General features: G+C 45.5%; 1 protein-coding gene across 1 annotated transcript in view; it reads left to right on the top strand.

Moving 5' to 3' along the window:
- Window positions 1-19,179, top strand: part of LOC130111525 (mucin-2-like) — a 168,681-nt gene that overhangs the window by 68,892 nt on the left and 80,610 nt on the right. The window contains exons 15-17 of the mRNA XM_056278748.1: window positions 3,208-3,334; window positions 4,042-4,297; window positions 12,118-12,167. Of these exons, the coding sequence (XP_056134723.1) occupies window positions 3,208-3,334; window positions 4,042-4,297; window positions 12,118-12,167 (433 nt within the window). The remainder of the gene's footprint in view (window positions 1-3,207; window positions 3,335-4,041; window positions 4,298-12,117; window positions 12,168-19,179) is intronic.

Below are 19,179 nucleotides of genomic sequence, written 5' to 3'. Positions count from 1 at the left end.
TTTTTAGAATTTGGCACACCCAATGCTGCATATATGCAAAGAAAATTATCCCCATATTTACAGTAGCCTATGCGGTGTCACCAATCACGATACGGTTCGGTAGTTTTCGGTACATCGGGGGGGGAATGCCACATCCGTCAAATCTTGTACCGTCTCCAGCTCTCAAGAAAACCAGTGGCGGCATCCACATTAGCTTTCTTCAATTAGTCCATTTAGCGAGTAATAGCCTACAATTATTTTTATTTGCATTGTAAAGTTATGCACATTTTATCAACATATTTGTGGATGCATATAGGCTAGACTTCTTCCTTCTCCGCACTTGGAGAATATTCATGGCGGAGACCTGCAATGTGCGGATTTGTTATTGCTAGTTAAGATTAATGCTAACATGGTAGTTCAGAGTGGTGTGTTTTTTCCGTTTAGTGTATGCTACTTGGTAATTAGCTAAATGATAAATAGGAAAAATCAGTTTTAATCTCCCTATAACACGAAGACGCTGCGTGTTACTTACCAATTCATCATTAGTGAGATCGATGGCACGCTCGTGCCGAAAGCGAACCGTACTGTGACTTTTCTGTGCAATGCTGCATTAGCATTCTAACAGTAATGTTACTTAACCTACCTATACAATCTCACTTGGTTCTAGTGATATGATATACCCGCCACACGACCCGACCCAACATCGTGGACCAGTGGTTGAGTTACTTCAGAGGCTATTGTTACCGTAGCTAGATAGCTAGCTAGCTAACGTTAACTGATCACCAACCATATCATCAGCTGACTGCATATCACTTACTTTTCTGGGTGCATCCTTGACAGATGTCTGTTGAAGTTTGAGGTTGTCCCGGTCTTCTCCTCAATAGTTCGTTTACATATCGAACATCTAGCAGTGATCTTGCTGGAATTTGTTGTAAAATCTGTGTAAGCAAAGAGCACAATTCGGGGCGTCTCTTTAGGCATCTTCGCGCTACTGAACATGACGGTATGCACGCCACGTGAATCCACATGTAGGTGGAACACACGTGCCTGCCCTTACACGAAATTGAATAATGTTACAGTATTAATATAGCTATCAATATATTTTAATAGGGCCTATTATTTTTAAAAAATCTAACAAAAACAGTCTTTATCAATTAAAAAGTCAGAGTCCGGGTCTCCAACTTCCGAGTCCGAATGCAGTAAATTCGCGAGTCCGAGTCCAAGTCCGAGTCATCAGTGCTCAAGTCCAAGTCGAGTCACGAGTCAGGACTCGAGTCGGACTCGAGTACTACAACACTGATTACCACACCGTCTGTAGTGGTTAGAAGCAGCTGTATTACCACACCGTCTGTGGTGGTTAGAAGCAGCTGTATTACCACACCATCTGTGGTGGTTAGAAGCAGCTGTATTACCACACCATCTGTAGCGAACGAGAGTTGAGTGAAAATGGTACGCAAACGCTGCTTTGTGTACGATTTGTATATCCGCAGTCCTGGGTCTTCTGGTTTCAAATTTTGAATGACAAATACAGACTACCGCCACCTGCAGGTATGGAGCGTTATTTCCTCTCACGCAGGCGCAGAATGTACATGCTAGTTGGCCATTGGCTGTAGTCTTTGCGGTGTGTTCAAGTGCTACTTTTTGGCCCAGACGCAGGCGACATGAGGTGACGCAGAAGTCGGCTTTTGTTGCCGCTAGTTCTTTGATGTCGGTTTGGTGTGTCTGGGCCCTAAAATGGTGACAGATGTACTCTTAGCCGCCCCCCCCCCCCCCCGGTTCAGAGATGGTTGTTCCCTCTTCACATAGATGGCCTCTTTGACTCCCTGGTCAAACCAGCGTTCCTCCCTATCAAGGATGTGCACATCCTCATCCCAGAAAGAGTGGCCACTGGCCTGTAGATGGTGCAGACTGTGGAGTCCTGGACTGTAGATGGTGTAGACTGTGGAGTCCTGGCCTGTAGATGGTGTAGACTGTGCAGTGCTGGCCTGTAGATGGTGTAGACTGTGGAGTCCTGGCCTGTAGATAGTGTAGACTGTGGAGTCCTAGCCTGTAGATGGTGTAGACTGTGGAGTCCTGGTCTGTATATGGTGTAGACTGTGGAGTCCTGGTTTGTAGATGGTGTAGACTGTGCAGTCCTGGCCTGTAGATGGTGTAGACTGTGGAGTCCTGGCCTGAGATAGTGTAGACTGTGGAGTCCTGGCCTGTAGATGGTGTAGACTGTGGAGTCCATGTCTGTATATGGTGTAGGTAAGGTACTTACCCGGATGTGGGTAAGTGTCTTGGTTGCTTCACTAGCACCTCTTCTGGTCGGTTGGGGCACCTTTTTTTGGGGGGAGGGGGAACTGGGGAGAATAGCGTGATCCTCCCACACGCTATGTCCCCCTGGTGAAACTTCCCACTTTCAGGTGAAAAGAAGCGGCTGGTGACTCCACATGGATTGGAGGGGGCATGTGGTAGCCTGCAGCCCTCCCCGGATCAGCAGAGGGGGTGGAGCAGCGACCGGGACGGCTCGGAAGAGTGGGGTAATTGGCCGGGTACAATTGGGGAGAAAAAAGGAGGGGGGGGGGACTAAACTTAGTCGGTGTAGCTCGTGTTTTCCAGCTAGATCCCTTCATGTGTTGTTCCTAAACTGATCTTTTCATGTATAAACCGGAAACTGGTGGACCGTAGCAGCCATGACCTGCTGGGTGACCACATGAGCCTCGGTTTATGTGTAAATGCTCTCTCGGTCACATTTTCTGTGGACACAGTATGTCTCTCCACGCTGGTTCGATCTGGATGTTGCAGGGCTTTTATAACACATTATTGAGACACCAGAAAGGCCCTCCTCTGAAAACTACATGTGATAGAAAATGACTCTGGCAGAGCAGCTGTGTCGTGGTGAAGACTCACCTGGATCCAACACACTAAATGACTTCAGATGTGACCCCTTCCTCTCAGAAGGGACTTAAAGGGCAGATGAGGCACCTGGAAAGCAGCCTTTTGGTTTTTCCAAAGCCTAAATGCAAGGCCAAAGGAGGCCAGGCCTTCACTGTCAAGGCATCAACTTTTATTTATCTGTTTATTTATTTTTTAACTTTTTTTGGTGTAACTTTTTCACTCCACCTTGGTTTTACCTTGACTGGAAAGTATTTCATCAGCTTTATTTTAGAAATGTCCTCGACCGTGATGTTTACTGTAAAGCTCCCAGCTGAGGCGAGCCTCATGACTCTGGCCATCTGCCTGCAGACCTGCATGTACGACTCCTGTAACTGTGAGGACAGCGAGCAGTGCATGTGTGCTGTCATCTCCTCCTACGTCTTCGCCTGCTCGCTGGCAGGTGTCAAGCTCGGCGACTGGAGACAGACCGTCTGTGGTGAGTCACATTCATACAGGCACTTCTACTGACACCAGAATCCAAGCCATTATCACCAAAACCTCTGGGGGGTTGTTGCTTATCTTCATCCATAAGGGGTCGTGTTCTTTAGACCTTTTGAGAAGTCTACATGAGTAAAGCTGACCTCCATTTAAGCTCATATTTCAAATCGTTTGAGCCCAGATATAATGCTGAATATCAGGGGTGCATGTGGACACCAGGTGACTCTTTCTGATTTTACATATTACTAAATTGATTTTGGGGCTGTTGTGTGATATCAGCCTGAGAAGGACACAACGGCCTCCATTCAGGTCAGTTCTCTACAGGTCTTCTTCTGCAGTTTGTCACCAAACCTCCTGGCAAATATAGGGAATGATTTACAGCTCACATAGAAGTATAGACATTTAACTCTACCTCCTCTGTGAAGGTCGCTCCTCTTCTACCATGACGACCTGTTTACATATGGCTTGTAAAGAAATACACAAATCTCGGTAGTCTTCTCAACAATGATGTTGCGAGAATCCAAAAAGTTACCTGCCAATTTATCTATCAGTATCCCCCACATTTCACCTCCCTCCCCTCGGTATACGCACACACACACACGAACATAGCCCAACAAACTGCACACTTCTGAAGAAAACAGCTGACTAATCTGGCCGATGTGTTCATATTGTTGACAAACACATGACTCTTGTGGTCCCCACCAGGCAAATATGTCAAATCCTGCCCTGCTGAAATGGTGTATAACTACAACATGACCTGCTGCAGCCGCACCTGCCACTCCCTCAGCCAGGTGGACCACGCCTGCCATGCCAACATCCCTGCCGTGGACGGCTGTGGCTGTGGCGAAGGCACCTTCATGAACCAGGATGGGAAGTGTGTGGAGAAGTCCCACTGTTCCTGCTACGACAGGGACACCTTTATTCCTGCTGGGCAAGCCATCACCAAGGATGGCTCCACATGGTAAACCATGGGCTAAAGAACTGAGGAAGTAGGACAGCTTTATGGGGGCGGACGTTAGAATCGTAGTATCCAAAATAAATAATTTTCATAAATATGTTGGGACTGGTGGGAACAAGTAATGTATGTAGTCGGTCCATATTATCATAACAGCCATTATTAGCACTCGAGGTTTGAGGGAATATTTAACGATGAGACAAAGTTGAATCAGTTCATCTGGACACACGTTTATTGAGAGAGAGCCGTTTCATCATCATCTAAGTGACCTCTTCAGTCTCAACTGACTGCAGGTATCTCCACCCTTATACAAACCCCAATTCCAATGAAGTTGGGACGTTGTGTAAAATGTAAATAAAAACAGAATACAGTGATTTGCAAATCCTTTTCGACCTACATTCAATTGAATACACTACAAAGACAAGATATTTAATGTCCAAACTGATAAACTTTATTGTTTTTTTTTGCAAATATTCCCTCATTTTGAATGTGATGCCTGCAACACGTTCCAAAGAAGCTGGGACAGGGGCATGTTCACCACTGTGTTACACCACCTTTCCTTTTAACAACACTCAATAAGCGTTTAGGAGCTGAGGACACTACTTGTTGAAGCTTTGTAGGTGGAATTCTTTCCCATTCTCACTGATGTACGACTTCAGTTGCTCAACAGTCCGGGGTCTCCGTTGTCGTATTGTGCGCTTCATGATGCTCCACACATGTTCAATGGGAGACAGGTCTGGACTGCAGGCAGGCCAGTCCAGTACCCGCACTCTTTTACTACGAAGCCCCGCTGGTGGAACACCTGCAGAATGTGGCTTGGTATTGTCTTGCTGAAATAAGCAGGGACGTCCCTGAAAAAGACGTCGCTTGGATGGCAGCACATGTTGCTCCAAAACCTGTATGTACCTTTCAGCATTAATGGTGCCTTCACAGATGTGCAAGTTACCCATGATGCCATGGGCACTAACACCCCCCCGCCATACCATCACAGATGCTGGCTTTTGGACTCTGGGCTGATAACAATCTGGATAGTCCTTTTCCTTTTTAGCCCGGAGGACACGACATCCATGATTTCCAAAAACAATGTGAAATGTGGACTCGTCAGACCACAGCACACTTGTCCACTTTGCGTCAGTCCATCTCAGAGGAGCTCAGGATCAGAGAAGCCGGCGGCGTTTCTGGGTGGTGTTGATATCTGGCTTTGGCTTTGCATGGGAGAGTTTTAACTTGCACTTGTAGATGTAGCGACCAACTGTGTTAACTGACGATGGTTTTCCCAAGTGGTCCTGAGCCCACGTGGTCATATCCTTTACACAATGATGTCGGTTTTTAATGCAGTGCCGCCTGAGGGGTCGAAGGTCACGGGCATTCAGTGTTGGTTTTGGGCCTTGCCGCTTACGTGCAGAGATTTCTCGGGATTCTCTGAATCTTGTGATGATATTATGGACTGGAGATGATGAAACCCTAAATTCCTTGCAACTGTACGTTGAGAAAAGTTGTTCTTAAACTGTTGGACTATTTGCTCACGCAGTTGTTCACAAAGTGGTGAACCTCGCCCCATCCTTGCTTGTGAACGACTGAGCCTTTCTTCGGGGATGCTCCTTTTATACCCAATCATGACACTCACCTGTTTCCAGTTAACCTGTTCACCTGTGGAATGTTCCAGACAGGTGTTTTTTGAGCATTCCTCAACTTTCCCAGTCTTTTGTTGCCCCTGTCCCAGCTTCTTTGGAACGTGTTGCAGGCATCAAATTCAAAATGAGGGAATATTTGCAAAAAACCATAAAGTTTATCAGTTTGAACATTAATTATCTTGTCTTTGTAGTGTATTGAACTGAATATAGGTGGAAAAGGATTTGCAAATCATTGTACTCTGTTTTTATTCATGTTTTACACAACGTCCCAACTTCACTGGAATTGGGGTTTGTAAACAATACAGTGACTGCAGGTGTCCCCACCCTTATAAACAATACAGTGACTGCAGGTGTCCCCACCCTTTTACCCAGTACAGTGACTGCAGGTGTCCCCACCCTTATAAACAATACAGTGACTGCAGGTGTCCCCACCCTTATAAACAATACAGTGACTGCAGGTGTCCCCACCCTTTTACCCAGTACAGTGACTGCAGGTGTCCCCACCCTTATAAACAATACAGTGACTGCAGGTGTCCCCACCCTTATAAACAATACAGTGACTGCAGGTGTCCCCACCCTTTTACCCAGTACAGTGACTGCAGGTGTCCCCACCCTTATAAACAATACAGTGACTGCAGGTGTCCCCACCCTTATAAACAATACAGTGACTGCAGGTGTCCCCACCCTTTTACCCAGTACAGTGACTGCAGGTGTCCCCACCCTTATAAACAATACAGTGACTGCAGGTGTCCCCACCCTTATAAACAATACAGTGACTGCAGGTGTCCCCACTCTTAAAACAATACGGTGACTGCAGGTGTCCCCACTCTTAAAACAATACGGTGACTGCAGGTGTCCCCACCCTTATAAATAATACAGTGACTGTAGGTGTCCCCACCCTTATAAACAATACAGTGACTGCAGGTGCACCCACCCTTATAAACAATACAGTTACTGCAAGTGTCCCCACCCTTATAAACAGTAGAGTCACTGGTAACAGTTTAGTATGGGGAACATAAAAACACTTAATTACTAGTGAATTAGTAATGATCAATATGTCACTTTAGTATGGGGAACATATTCTAAGTAACAAAAACTTAATTTACAGTAATTTAACACTATTAAAACTTGTAGTTTTGTGTTTTGTTATGTAAGAACAGACCATATTCATTAAGTGTTAGTAAGGGAGAATAACTCTTCTTGTGGTACTACCACCTTATAAAGTCCATACTAAGCAAAGCATATTGAGATGGTACTGCTAATAAGCAATAATTCTGAGGTTATAGAGGGAAAACTCATAGTTAATGGCTTACTGGTTGTATAATAAGGCCATGTAGAATAAGGCATTAATGAGTACGTAATAATGACCAATTAAGAGCCCAGATGTTGCTAATTTGCATGCTAATAAGCACCTAATTAATGGTGACCACGTTCCCCATACTAAAGTGTTACCGAGTCACTGCAGGTGTCCCCACCCTTATAAACAATACAGTGACTGCAGGTGTCCCCAGCCTTATAAACAATACAGTGACTGCAGGTGTCCCCACCCTTATAAACAATACAGTGACTGCAGGTGTCCCACCCTTATAAACAATACAGTGACTGCAGGTGTCCCCACCCTTATAAACAATACAGTGACTGCAGGTGTCCCCAGCCTTATAAACAATATGGTGACTGCAGGTGTCCCACCCTTATAAACAATACAGTGACTGCAGTTGTCCCCACCCTTTTACACAGTACAGTGACTGCAGGTGTCCCCACCCTTATAAACAATACGGTGACTGCAGGTGTCCCCACCCTTATAAACAATATGGTGACTGCAGGTGTCCCCACCCTTATAAACAATATGGTGACTGCAGGTGTCCCACCCTTCTAAACAATACAGTGACTGCAGGTGTCCCCAGCCTTATAAACAATACAGTGACTGTAGGTGTCCCCACCCTTATAAATAATACAGTGACTGCAGGTGTCCCCACCCTTATAAACATTAGATTGACTGTAGGTGTCCCCACCCTTATAAATAATACAGTGACTGCAGGTGTCCCCACCCTTATGAACAATAGAGTGACTGCAGGTGTCCCCACCCTTATAAACAATACAGTGGCATGACGACCCAAACCAACAATCAGTTTCATATGTAAATATGGGTGTGACCATTAACTAGAGTTTAGATGGCCATGTGTACTACTCACAGAGGATTTGGGAATTGTTGCAATCACAGCATGGTATGGCACAGTATCCCAGTGATTAGCCCTGTTTCCTCACAGCAAGAAGGTCTAAGGTTCAAACCCCAGGCCGTCCCAGGTCCTTTCTGTGTGGAGTTTGCGTGCGTGTCTGCTTGGGTTTCCTCCGGGTGCTCTGGTTTCCTCCCACCATCAAAAAGACATGCATGTTAGGGTTAGTACTCCTGTGTCCCTGACCAAGGCAATGGAAAGAAGAACTGGAGTAGGTCCCCGGGTTTCTGCAACTGCCCACTGCTGCTATACAACAGGATGGTTACATGCAGAGAACACATTCATAGTAAAAATACAATTTGTTGGAAGAATACAGTGTCAAATAAAGTGGCTTTCATTGTAAGATAGTGACAGATGTACTCTTAGCCCCGTCCCCCCGCCCCCTTGGTTCAGGGATGGTCGTTCCCTCTTCACATAGATGGCCTCTTTCACTCCCTGTTCAAACCAGCGTTCCTCCCTATAAAGGATGTGCACATCCCTCATCCCTGAAAGAGTGGCCACTGGTCTGTAGATGGTGTAGACTATGGAGTCCTGGTCTGTAGATGGTGTAGACTGTGGAGTCCTGGGCTGTAGGTGGTGTAGACTGTGGAGTCCTGGCCTGTAGGTGGTGTAGACTGTGTAGTCCTGGTCTCTCCTGTGTTGTGTCATCCTCTTGACCAGCATCTGTTTGGTTTCCCCAATGTACAAGCCACGGCAATCCTCCTGCCACTTAACAGCTACACTATATTGCTCTGTTTGTGCCAGGGGTTCTGATCCTTGGAGTGGACCAACTTCTGGTGCATTTTGTTTTGGAGTTTGAAAGCAACTGAGATGCAGTGTTTGGAAAATACACGTCTCAACTGTTAAGACACTACCACCACATACGGAATCAGGAACGTTTATTTGTCATTTCATTCCATGCACCTGCGCACATGAAATGAAACGAAATGCTGTGTCCCCCAGCCCACAGCAGTGCAACACAAAGACAAAAACATATCCAAACTACAAGAACACATATATCCAGGATATTAAAAAAAGGTTTCACTGTCCAAGAGAGCGAACGACAGGATGACTGTCAGAACCACCAGTCTGCATGGGCTAGCAGTTAGCTTAGCCTGCCCCGCTTCCGCGTCCTGTCAGACCGCCCTCAGTGTTTTCTCCTCGGGCACAGCTCCAGGCAGGGCCGTGGTCCATGGGCTCACAGGATGCAGCAGACCAAGCTCTCCCAGCCGTCAAATGAAAACACAAACTTAGACGTGGACAAAGACACTGAATGGACGGTACTGGGTGAGGCCACCGCAAACGTAAGTTTGCGCCGCCATCTTCCCCCACTGGTACTGGTTGAGGCTGCTGCAAATGTGAATTCGTGCAGCCATCTTCCCACACTGGAAGTGGAAAAAAATCACCACTCGTTTACGCTTAGACAGCTGTTGTCCTTCTCCTCTCTTCAGTTGGCTGGTGCACTGTTTGGGCGTCTTCCTGACTTTGACAAACACCCAGTTAGGATAACCACACTTAACCAGGGCCTGTTTAATGTGGGATTTCTCCCCCCTCCCCGGCCGCTGTGTCAGTGGATCATACAGACTAAGTGTAGCGCCCCCTGGGTATAATCTATGGTACAAAATTCTGTCAATAGCATTGTCTGTTCTAACAGCTTCAGACAATCTATCACCTTTTTCTTGTAACCACACAATCTATTCTGAACCCTTTGGTAGGCAGTAATGAACATCACATTCACCACACCGTGGATGTTGTGGATAAGGTGAGGGACATCATGGAGGAGGATGAAACAATGGTCTCTTATGATGTTAAGTCTCTCTTCACCTGCGTTCCTGTTGATGAAGCAGTGGAGGTAGTCTGTATGAAATTACAAAATGACCCCATCCTTAGCAATAGGACCACCCTTAACACTGACCAAGTGTGTCTGCTCCTGGAGCTGTGTCTTCAGTCCACGTACTTCACATACAGGGTGGCAGTACCATAGGCAGAGGCATGGGTGTGCTATGGGTCCCCCAGTCTCACCTGTAGTGGCCAACTTGTAAGTGGAGGTAGTGGAAAAGAATCGCACAACACAGGAGAGCTAACACGTCAGGCCAGGACTCCACAGTCTACACCATCCACAGGCCAGTGGCCACTCTATCCAGGATGAGGATGTGCACATCATTGATAGGGAGGAACACTGTTTTTTTTTTGGGTGGGGGAATTTCCCCCCTTTTTCTCCTCAATTGTACTTGGCCAAGTATCCAAGATTCCACTTCCAGTGTGGGAAGATGGCGGCGTGAATTCATGTTTGCAGTGGCCTCACCCATTACCATCCGTGCAGTGTCTTTGTCCAAGTCCGCATCTTAAGTTTTTCTTGGTTTGATGGCTGGGCGAGCTGGTGCTAGATCGGGGGGAGAGCTTAGTCTGCTGCCTCCTGTGGGCCCAGGGACCACGACCTTGCCTGGAGCTGTGCCTGAAGAGGTAACACCAAGGGCGGTCTGACAGGACGCGGAAGTGGGGCAGGCTAAGCTAACTAACTGCTAGCCCATGCAGACCGGCAGGTCTGATAACACCGAGGGTGGTCTGGTGGCGGTCTCGCCTAGCCTTGACTGTGTTTTTAGTGTCGTCGTGTGGAGTGTGGGGAGGTGTGTCGAAGGTGTCTGGCTGGGAGAGCTAGCGTTGGAAAGCTGGGAGAGCTTGGTCTGCTGCATCCTGTGGAAGCGGGACAGGCTAAGCTAACTGCTAGCCCATGCAGACCAGTTCTGAGAGTCATCCTGGCTGGCGTTCGTTCTCCTGGACAGTATTTTTTTTTTGTTTAGTTTAGATATATGTTAGTTTGGAGATATGTTTTGTAGTTCTTGTAGTTTTTGGATGTGTTTTTGTCTTTGTGTTGCACTGCTGTGGGCTGGGGGGAAATGATGTGTCGTTTCATTTCATGTGCGCAGGTGCATGAAATGAAATGACAAAGTGTTTCTAATTCTGATTCTCATTCTGATCCCACTCTTCCGAGCCATCCCGGTCACTGCTCCACCCTCTCTGCCGATCCGGGGAGGGCTGCAAACTACCACATGTCTCCTCCAATACATGTGGAGTCATCAGCCGCTTCTTCACTTCTTTTCACTTGATGGTGAGGAGTTTCACCAAGGGGACGTAGCGCGTGTGAGGATCACGCTTATTCCCCCCTGTTCCCCCTCCCCCCAAACAGGTGCCCCGGCCAACCAGAGGAGGCGCTTGTGCAGCGACCAGGACACATACCCACATCTGGCTTCCCACCCGCAGACACGGCCAATTGTCTCTGTAGGGACGCCCGACCAAGCCGGAGGTAACACGGGGATTCAAACCGGTGATCCCCATTTTTGGTAGACAACGGAATAGACAGCCACGCCACCCTGATGCCCGGAATGCTGGTTTGAACAGGCAGTCAAAGAGGCCATCTATGTGAAGAGGGAACGACCATATCTGAACTGGGGGGCTAAGAGTACATCTGTCGCCATCTTACAATGTTGTGACTGCAAACATTCCCAAATCCTGTGTGAATAGTACACATGGCCACTGAAACTCTAGTTCAGGGGTGGGCAGTCTTATCCAGAAAGGGCCGGTGTGTGTGAAGGTTTTTGTTCCAACCAAGCAGTTACACACCTGATCCCACTAATCAACCAGTAGTCTTTGCTGAGGAACTTGAGTAGGAGACACAGGTGCCGGCCCTTTCTGGATAAGATTGCCCACCCCGGTTGATGCTCACAGCAGTTTGTATGTGAATTCTGGTCGTTGGTTTGGGTCGTTATGCCACTGTATTGTTCATAAGGGTGGGGACACCTGCAGTCAGATGAGACTGAAGAGGTCACTTAGATGATGATGACACGTTTCTCTCTCAATAAGCGTTGTGTCCAGATGAACTGATTCAACCTTCTGTGATTTTCTTACCTGAATTATTGAGCATGCATCAAGACATTTAATGATGAAGTTTACTTTGATCCTCACATGCATTTCCTCCCAGCATCTGCAGACAAGGTGTCCTCAGCTGTACGGGGCAAGCAACTCTAGCAGGTAGTGTATCAACCAGGTCCATCTCCAACACAGTCTTTGTGAAAGTCAGCTTAACAAAAAGTCTTACTGGCAGCTGAACCGCCAGCCCAGCATTTTTAACCAAGCTTTAAACACATCCACATAAAAGCAGTGCTGTGTCGACATTCACATGGAGCAAGTAAAGTCCAGTGTTTTTGTTTTTTTTTAAAGATAAAATGAGCAACACAAAAGGATTATAACAGCCAAAAGTATTTTATAACATGTTTATAGCATGTTAATATGTTATAAACGTGTTAACATATTTATAACATGTTTATGACAGCCAAAAGTATTTTTAAAAGAGAAAATGAGCAACACAAAAGGATTATAAGTATTTTTATAACATGTTTATGACTTGTTAACATGTTTATAACATGTTTATAACTTGTTAAAATGTTTATAACAGCCAAAAAATTTTTTTGAAGATAAAATAAGCAACACAAAATGATTATAACAGCCAAAAGTATTTCTATGGGTGCTGCAAAAGCTTGACAGGACTGCTGTGTAAATGTGTGTTTAACTGGTTAATCGCCTAACTGTCCCTGATCGTAACAATCACTGCGTTATGCATTCCATACACATTTCTATGTGTAAAAACCTTTTCTTTCCAAACACATCTAATATGAATATGTTATATGCATTATCATCTGCGGTGCTTTAGGCAAGGCCAACACAAGAATAACAGTCATGTCACACAATCTGCAAATGTCCATAGATACAATTAAGAAACATAATAATTATAATAGTGAATAAGTGAATAGTAATGTAAACACTATGAGAAGAATCCCTGATCCATCAGCATGTTTAGATCGGGGTAAAAAAGACATTCAGTATTTCAAAAGTAACGAGGACATTCAGTCAGCTGGATACTTAATACTCCAGGAAGGAAAGAACACCGGGACTAAAAGATCTTCTGTCCAGAGAGCAAAAACAAAAAACCGCAAACCAGCATTTAGGAAAAATCAACACAATAAGTTTGCATTTGAAGCAGCTGATATTTCTTACAGTACAATAGCCGATGCTAAGCTGTTGTCTTTCAGTCAGTTAAAGCCAGGAAAATAGATCAGTTGTGTCTTTTATTTCATTATATTTATTTAATTAATGAATGTCAATCAGATATTAATCTGAAAAAAGATAAAATAGCGCTGGAGCGCTGATAGTAATCCTAGTAATCCTATCGGCCTGGGTATGATAAGTAGAAATGGTTTCTACAAAACTCCATTCTCTCTGTCTTTGTTTTATGTCCTCCCCTTCTTTCCCCTCTATACTTTGTCTATTTTCACTGTGCTGTCTAATAAAGACTCAAATGTCACAAAAATAATATTGAAAAACAAGGACTCACAGTATCAGTGCATGTTATAGTTTCCTTATGTATTCAAATCATATATGTTAATATACTAGAACTTAAAGAGAGCATGACAATATTACTTCAAACAACAACAATAGTACATCTGCTTTATGAGTCTCCCAGGTGTCTTTGCATGTCTTGAGGATCGGTTGATTGGTTGTTCTTGAATCTGAGCTGGTGCCTCAGGTGATGGGCTCTCAGGTGTGTGATCAGGTTGTTCAGCAGCATCAGTCTGTTGACCTGCTTTGGCTGGTCCCATGAGAACATCTCGATGGTTCCGTCTCAGAAAGGCGCCATCCTCTGTCTGTGTGGCATATGATCTTGGGTTGAATTTTGCTGAGGACGGTCCTCTTCTGTGTCCAGGTGTTTGTTTTATCTTTGAATCTTAAACTGCTGCCAATGTGAAGTTCAGGTATGTTTTGTGTTCCTCTGTCATAGTAGTACTTCTGCTTTTCTTTCTGCTCCTTGAACTTCTTCACTTTCTCCCCCTTTTGTTTTCAGCAGGTTCTCGTGCATGGGTAAATTTTATCTAAGCTGACATCCCATAGGGAGTTTTTCTGGCGACATACCACACTCAAGTGGTGTTGTGCGGTACACAAAGCAGGCCGTGGTATAAGTCAGTTCCACTTACAGTCTAGACAGATTTTTCCAGTAGTCCATTAGATGTAGATAACGAGGACTGGATGTTGTATGCACAAAGTCCAACTCCTTGGCAAAATGTCAGAAACTTGTGTTGGAAAACTGCAATTCGTTGTCAGTTAAGACCTCGCTTGGCACACCGTGTCGGGAGAATATGGCTCTCATGGATGGTATCACAGCCTCTGCAGTGGTGGTTTGCAGTCTACAGGCCTCTGTATACAGGAAGTAATTGTCTGTGACTACAGTATAGTCCTTACCTTGACAAACGAAGAGGTCAGCACTAACTTCTGGTATGGTTTGTCTCACACTGGATGTGGCTTCAGTGGCTCAGCAGGAGTGCTTGCAGCATGTTGTGCAGTTTGACACTTAATTTGTCACATCTTGATTGATTTGTAGCCAGTACATCACTTCATATGCTCTTTTCTTACACTTTCCAATCCCCAGATGTCCTCCATGGATCGTCTTGAGCATCACTGTTCTCAGACTCTTTGGGACTACTATTTTACTTCCCTTGTAGATGATCTATTCCACCACTGACTGTTCCGCCTGCAGTTCCAGGGCAATGTCAGGTGAGCAGTCATGCTTCATGTTGGGCCATCCCTTCAAGATGATTTTCCCAAGTTGTCTCAGAGTTTCATCTGTGTTTGTCTCAGTCTTTAAGAGCTCCATCTTTGCATCTGATATGGGCAGTGTAGTTGTGATCATGTTTACATGGGCATTCACAACATCATCCATTTTGGTGTTTGCCAGCTCCCTCGAGTCAATAGCCCTTGACAATGTGCCGGCTGTGTACATCAGCCTACCCAGGGTATATGCAACATTAAAAGTGTAGCGTTGCAGCCTGATCAGCATTCGTTGTATCCCGAGTGGACAGTCATTGAGTGGCTTTTGTAACAATGCAATCAGCCGCTTATGGCCAGTCTCTACACGTATTGCTTGTCCTGACACAAATTGCTGGAATCTTTCACAGGCGTGTGTTATGCTGAGCAGCTCCTTTTCGATTTGAGCATATCACATTTCTGTGTCTGTCATTGAGCATGATGCATAAGCAATTGGTTGCCAGTCATCTTACTTTTGTTGAAGAATGGCTCTGAACCCTCTCTGTGAAGAATCTGAAGATATTTTGATGGGTCTCACTGGGTCATAAAACCTCAAAACTGGTTCCTCTCTGAGCAGTTTCTTTAGGTCGCTCCCTGACTTCTCATGCTCATGTTTCCATTCCCACGCAGTGTTCTTTTCAGTTAACTGTCTCAGCAGCACCATCTTCTCTGAGAGTTGGGTATGAACTTTCCTGTATAGTTAATCATTCCGTTAAACCTCTGTACATTCTTCATGCATTGTGACCTTGCCATGTTTTCTGGTCTGATACTCTCACTGCTAAGGATGTCTCCCACGAATGAATGTAAGTTCTGTCAACCCGAGCTGGAATTGCTTTCCATTCAGTCATCCATTGAGGTGTCCACTTCCTCTAGATGCTCATAGATCATGTGGATAGTTTTGTGATACACCTCTGGAACTGAAGAATGGCAACCTTAGAAATCTGTAGTTTTGAACGTGCATAGTTTTGAACTTGCATTGTCCAGCTGCAGTTGCCAAAATCCTGATGATATATCGAGCTTGCTGAAGTGCTTTGCATTTGCGAACTGTGACATTATGACAGCAATAGACACACATTAAAACAGAGAAAGAGAGAGCATACTGAGTAGTGTGATTCTTATGCTGAACTTAGCTTTACATTCTGTTATTTACAGTTGCGAAGATGTCACCATTATGTGCGATGGCTTTGAATTACCCATTGAAGTACTGAATTCAGATTATAACACTAGCATATCCGAAACGTGCACTACTCTTTTCTTATAAGAATTTCACCTGTGTTCAAAATGCTAGCAGATTGCAAAGTCTGGTAAATAAAGACGGAGCACAGATGATACGTGTTTTTGATTTATTATTATCATCTCATCTCATCTCATCATCAGCCGCTTCTTCGGGGTTGGGTCACGGTGGCAGCAAGCTAAGTAGGACACTCCAGACGTCCCTCTCCCCAGAAACGCCCTCCAGCTCCTCCTGGGGGATCCCAAGGCGTTCCCAGGCCAGATTGGATATTTAGTCCCTCCAGCAAGTTCTGGGTCTACCTTAGGGTCTCCTCCTAGTTGGACGTGCCCGGAAAACCTCCAAAGGAAGGTGCCCAAGAGGCATCCTAATCAGATGCCAGAACCACCTCAACTGGCTCCTTTCGACGCGAATGAGCAGCGGCTCTTCTCCGAGCTCCCTCCGATTGTCCGAGCTCCTCACCCTATCTCTAAGCCTGAGCCCAGACACCCTACGGAGGAAACTCATTTCAGCCGCTTGTATGCGTGATCTCACCCTTTTAGTCATTACCCAAAGCTCATGACCATAGGTGAGGGTTGGAACGAAGATTTACTGGTAAATTGAGGGCTTTGCCTTCTGGCTCAGCTCCCTCTTCATCACAATGGTCCGATACAATGTTCGCATTACTGCTGATGCTGCACCAATCCTCCTGTCAATCTCCTGCTCCATTCTACCCTCACTCGTGAACGAGATGCCCAAGACACTTGAACTCCTTCACCTGAGGGAACAACTCATCCTCAACCCGGAGGGAGCAATCCACCATTTTCCGGTAGAGAACCGTGGCCTCAGGCTTGGAGGTGCTGACTCTCATCCCGGCCATTTCACACTCAGCTGCAAACTACCCCACTGCGCGCTGGAGGTCATGTTCTCATGAAACCAACAAAACCACATCATTTGCGAAGAGCAGAGATACAATTCTGAGGTTCCCAAAACGGAAACACTCCTCACCTTGGCTGCGCCTTGAGATCCTGTCCATGAATATCCCAAACAGAATCGGAGACAAGGGACAACCTTGGCGGAGTCCGACACCCACTGAAAATGTGTGTGACTTTGTGCCGAGAATGCGGACACAGTTCTCACTTTGGTTACACAAGGACTGGATGGTTTGTAGCAGCTGCCTTGGTACCCCATACTCCCGCAGTACCCCCCACAGAGTGCCCCGGAGTACACGGTATCATTGTTATTATTTTACAAATTTCCTTTAACCTCATGCCATAATACAACATAATAACCAGGCCCATTCCTTGGGTCTAGGGTTAGAATGAGGTAGAAGTCTATTTGATGGATAGTGCCTTTCTTAGGATATGTTCCAAGTAGTGCGATCTTCTGTAGTTCTTGTATTCTGATGTTACCCGGGATCCGTTGGGTGTATTTATCCATCCCTTTTTTTACAAGTCCCAGGGCTCCTATCACTACTGGTGTTGTTGTGGTTTTCATTCCCCACATTCGTTCAATCTCGATTTCAAGGCCCTTATATTTCGACAATTTTTCAGTTACTTTTACTGAGGTGTTCCTTTCAGTCGGGATGGACATGTCGATGAGTAGGCAGCTTTGTTCTTTTTTGTTCTTGATGATGATGTCTAGTCTGTTAGCCTTTATCTCATGGTCTGTCTGTACTGGCATGTCCCATAAGATTGTGATGTCGTCTTTTTCTGTTACTGTTTGGGGCCCGTGCTCGTACCATTTTCTTTTGTGTTGATGTTGAATTCTTTGCAGATGTTCCAGTGCGGGTATGTGGCGGCCTTGTTGTGTCTTTGTAGGTATTCAGTTTTGGCCAGCTCATGGCACCCTGCCACCATATGGCCAATGGTTTTCTGGAATTGACCACATATCCTGCACGCTGGGTCTGTGCCATCTTGGAGGGTTCTGCTCCGGTAGTAACTGGTATTGATGGCCTGGTCTTGGGCAGCGATGATAAAGCCCTCTGTTTGGGATTTCAGCCCAGCTGTTTTGAGCCATTGGTTGGTCATATGTTGGTCTACATCTTTCTCACCTACTCTTTTTGGGTATTGCACGTGCATTTGTTTCCCTTCCCATTTTTGTGTCATTTGTTCTTGGGCGTGACACTTTGCTTTTTGTTTGCCTTTTCGAGCGTGGATGGTTGGAGCTTCATTTTCAGGTTGCGTTGTTTCAGGGATGTGGAGCTCTCTTCTGAACATTGCGGCTTGGTTAGCTACGGAGTACTTTTTGTTTTGTTTTTCATGCTCTCTAGCAATCATGAGAAGGGGGCCATTTTTGGTGTTAAGGTAAGTATCTAGGCCTATTGTTGTTGTTTTGTAGGCAGTTTCCAGTTGGATTAGACCCCCGCCACCCTCGTTTCTGGGGAGGTACAATCGATCCACATCTGATTTTGGGTGGTGCATCCTCTCTAAGGTGAGTATGTTTCTTGTTTTTCTATTTAGTTTCCTGATCTCTTCTAGTTTCCAGTCGACGATGTTGAAGCTGTAAGTTACGACTGGTGTAGCCAGGGTGTTGATGGCTTGCGTTGAGTTGGATGCATTGAGTTGGGGTTTTGTTACCATTCGTATTCTTCGGCAGTACTCCTTTCTGATCTTTTCTTTCATTTTGGCATGTTGTATCGCATCCCCTTCGTTCACTCCCAGGTATTTGTATGTGCCTTCTTGTTCTACGTCTTGGATGGTGGTGTCTAGGTCAATTTGGATGTTTTCGGTGGTGGTAAGTTTTCCTTTTTTGAATGTCACTTTGGCACATTTGTCTAGTCGGAACTCCATTTTGATGTCGTCACTGAAGCCTTTTACGATGGTCAAAAGGCCAGTTTGTTCTTGGTCATTCTTGGTAAAGGCTTTCAGGTCATCCATGTAGACTAGATTGTTAATAGTGCATGAACCTGTAGTATAACCATAGCTGGTGTTGTTCAGGAGGGAGGATAGTGGAGTAAGAGCTATGCAAAAGAGTAGAGGAGAAAGCGAGTCGCCTTGAAATATGCCGCTATTGATGTTGCTTTGCCTTGAATGTAGCGTCCTGTCTGTGTATTTTAGAACAAGGGTTGTTTTCCACTGGTCCATATTTGCTGTTAGGAACTGGATAGGGATTGGTGATATTTTGTAGATGTCAAGACATTTTAGTACTGAGTCATGGGGTACAGAGTCGAACGCCTTCTTATAGTCTATCCAGGCT

This window comes from Lampris incognitus, chromosome 4, assembly GCF_029633865.1.
Source record: "Lampris incognitus isolate fLamInc1 chromosome 4, fLamInc1.hap2, whole genome shotgun sequence".
NCBI classification, from domain to species: domain Eukaryota; kingdom Metazoa; phylum Chordata; class Actinopteri; order Lampriformes; family Lampridae; genus Lampris; species Lampris incognitus.
The sequence above is the reverse complement of the archived record's forward strand: the minus strand, read 5'-3'. Positions and strand labels throughout refer to the sequence as shown.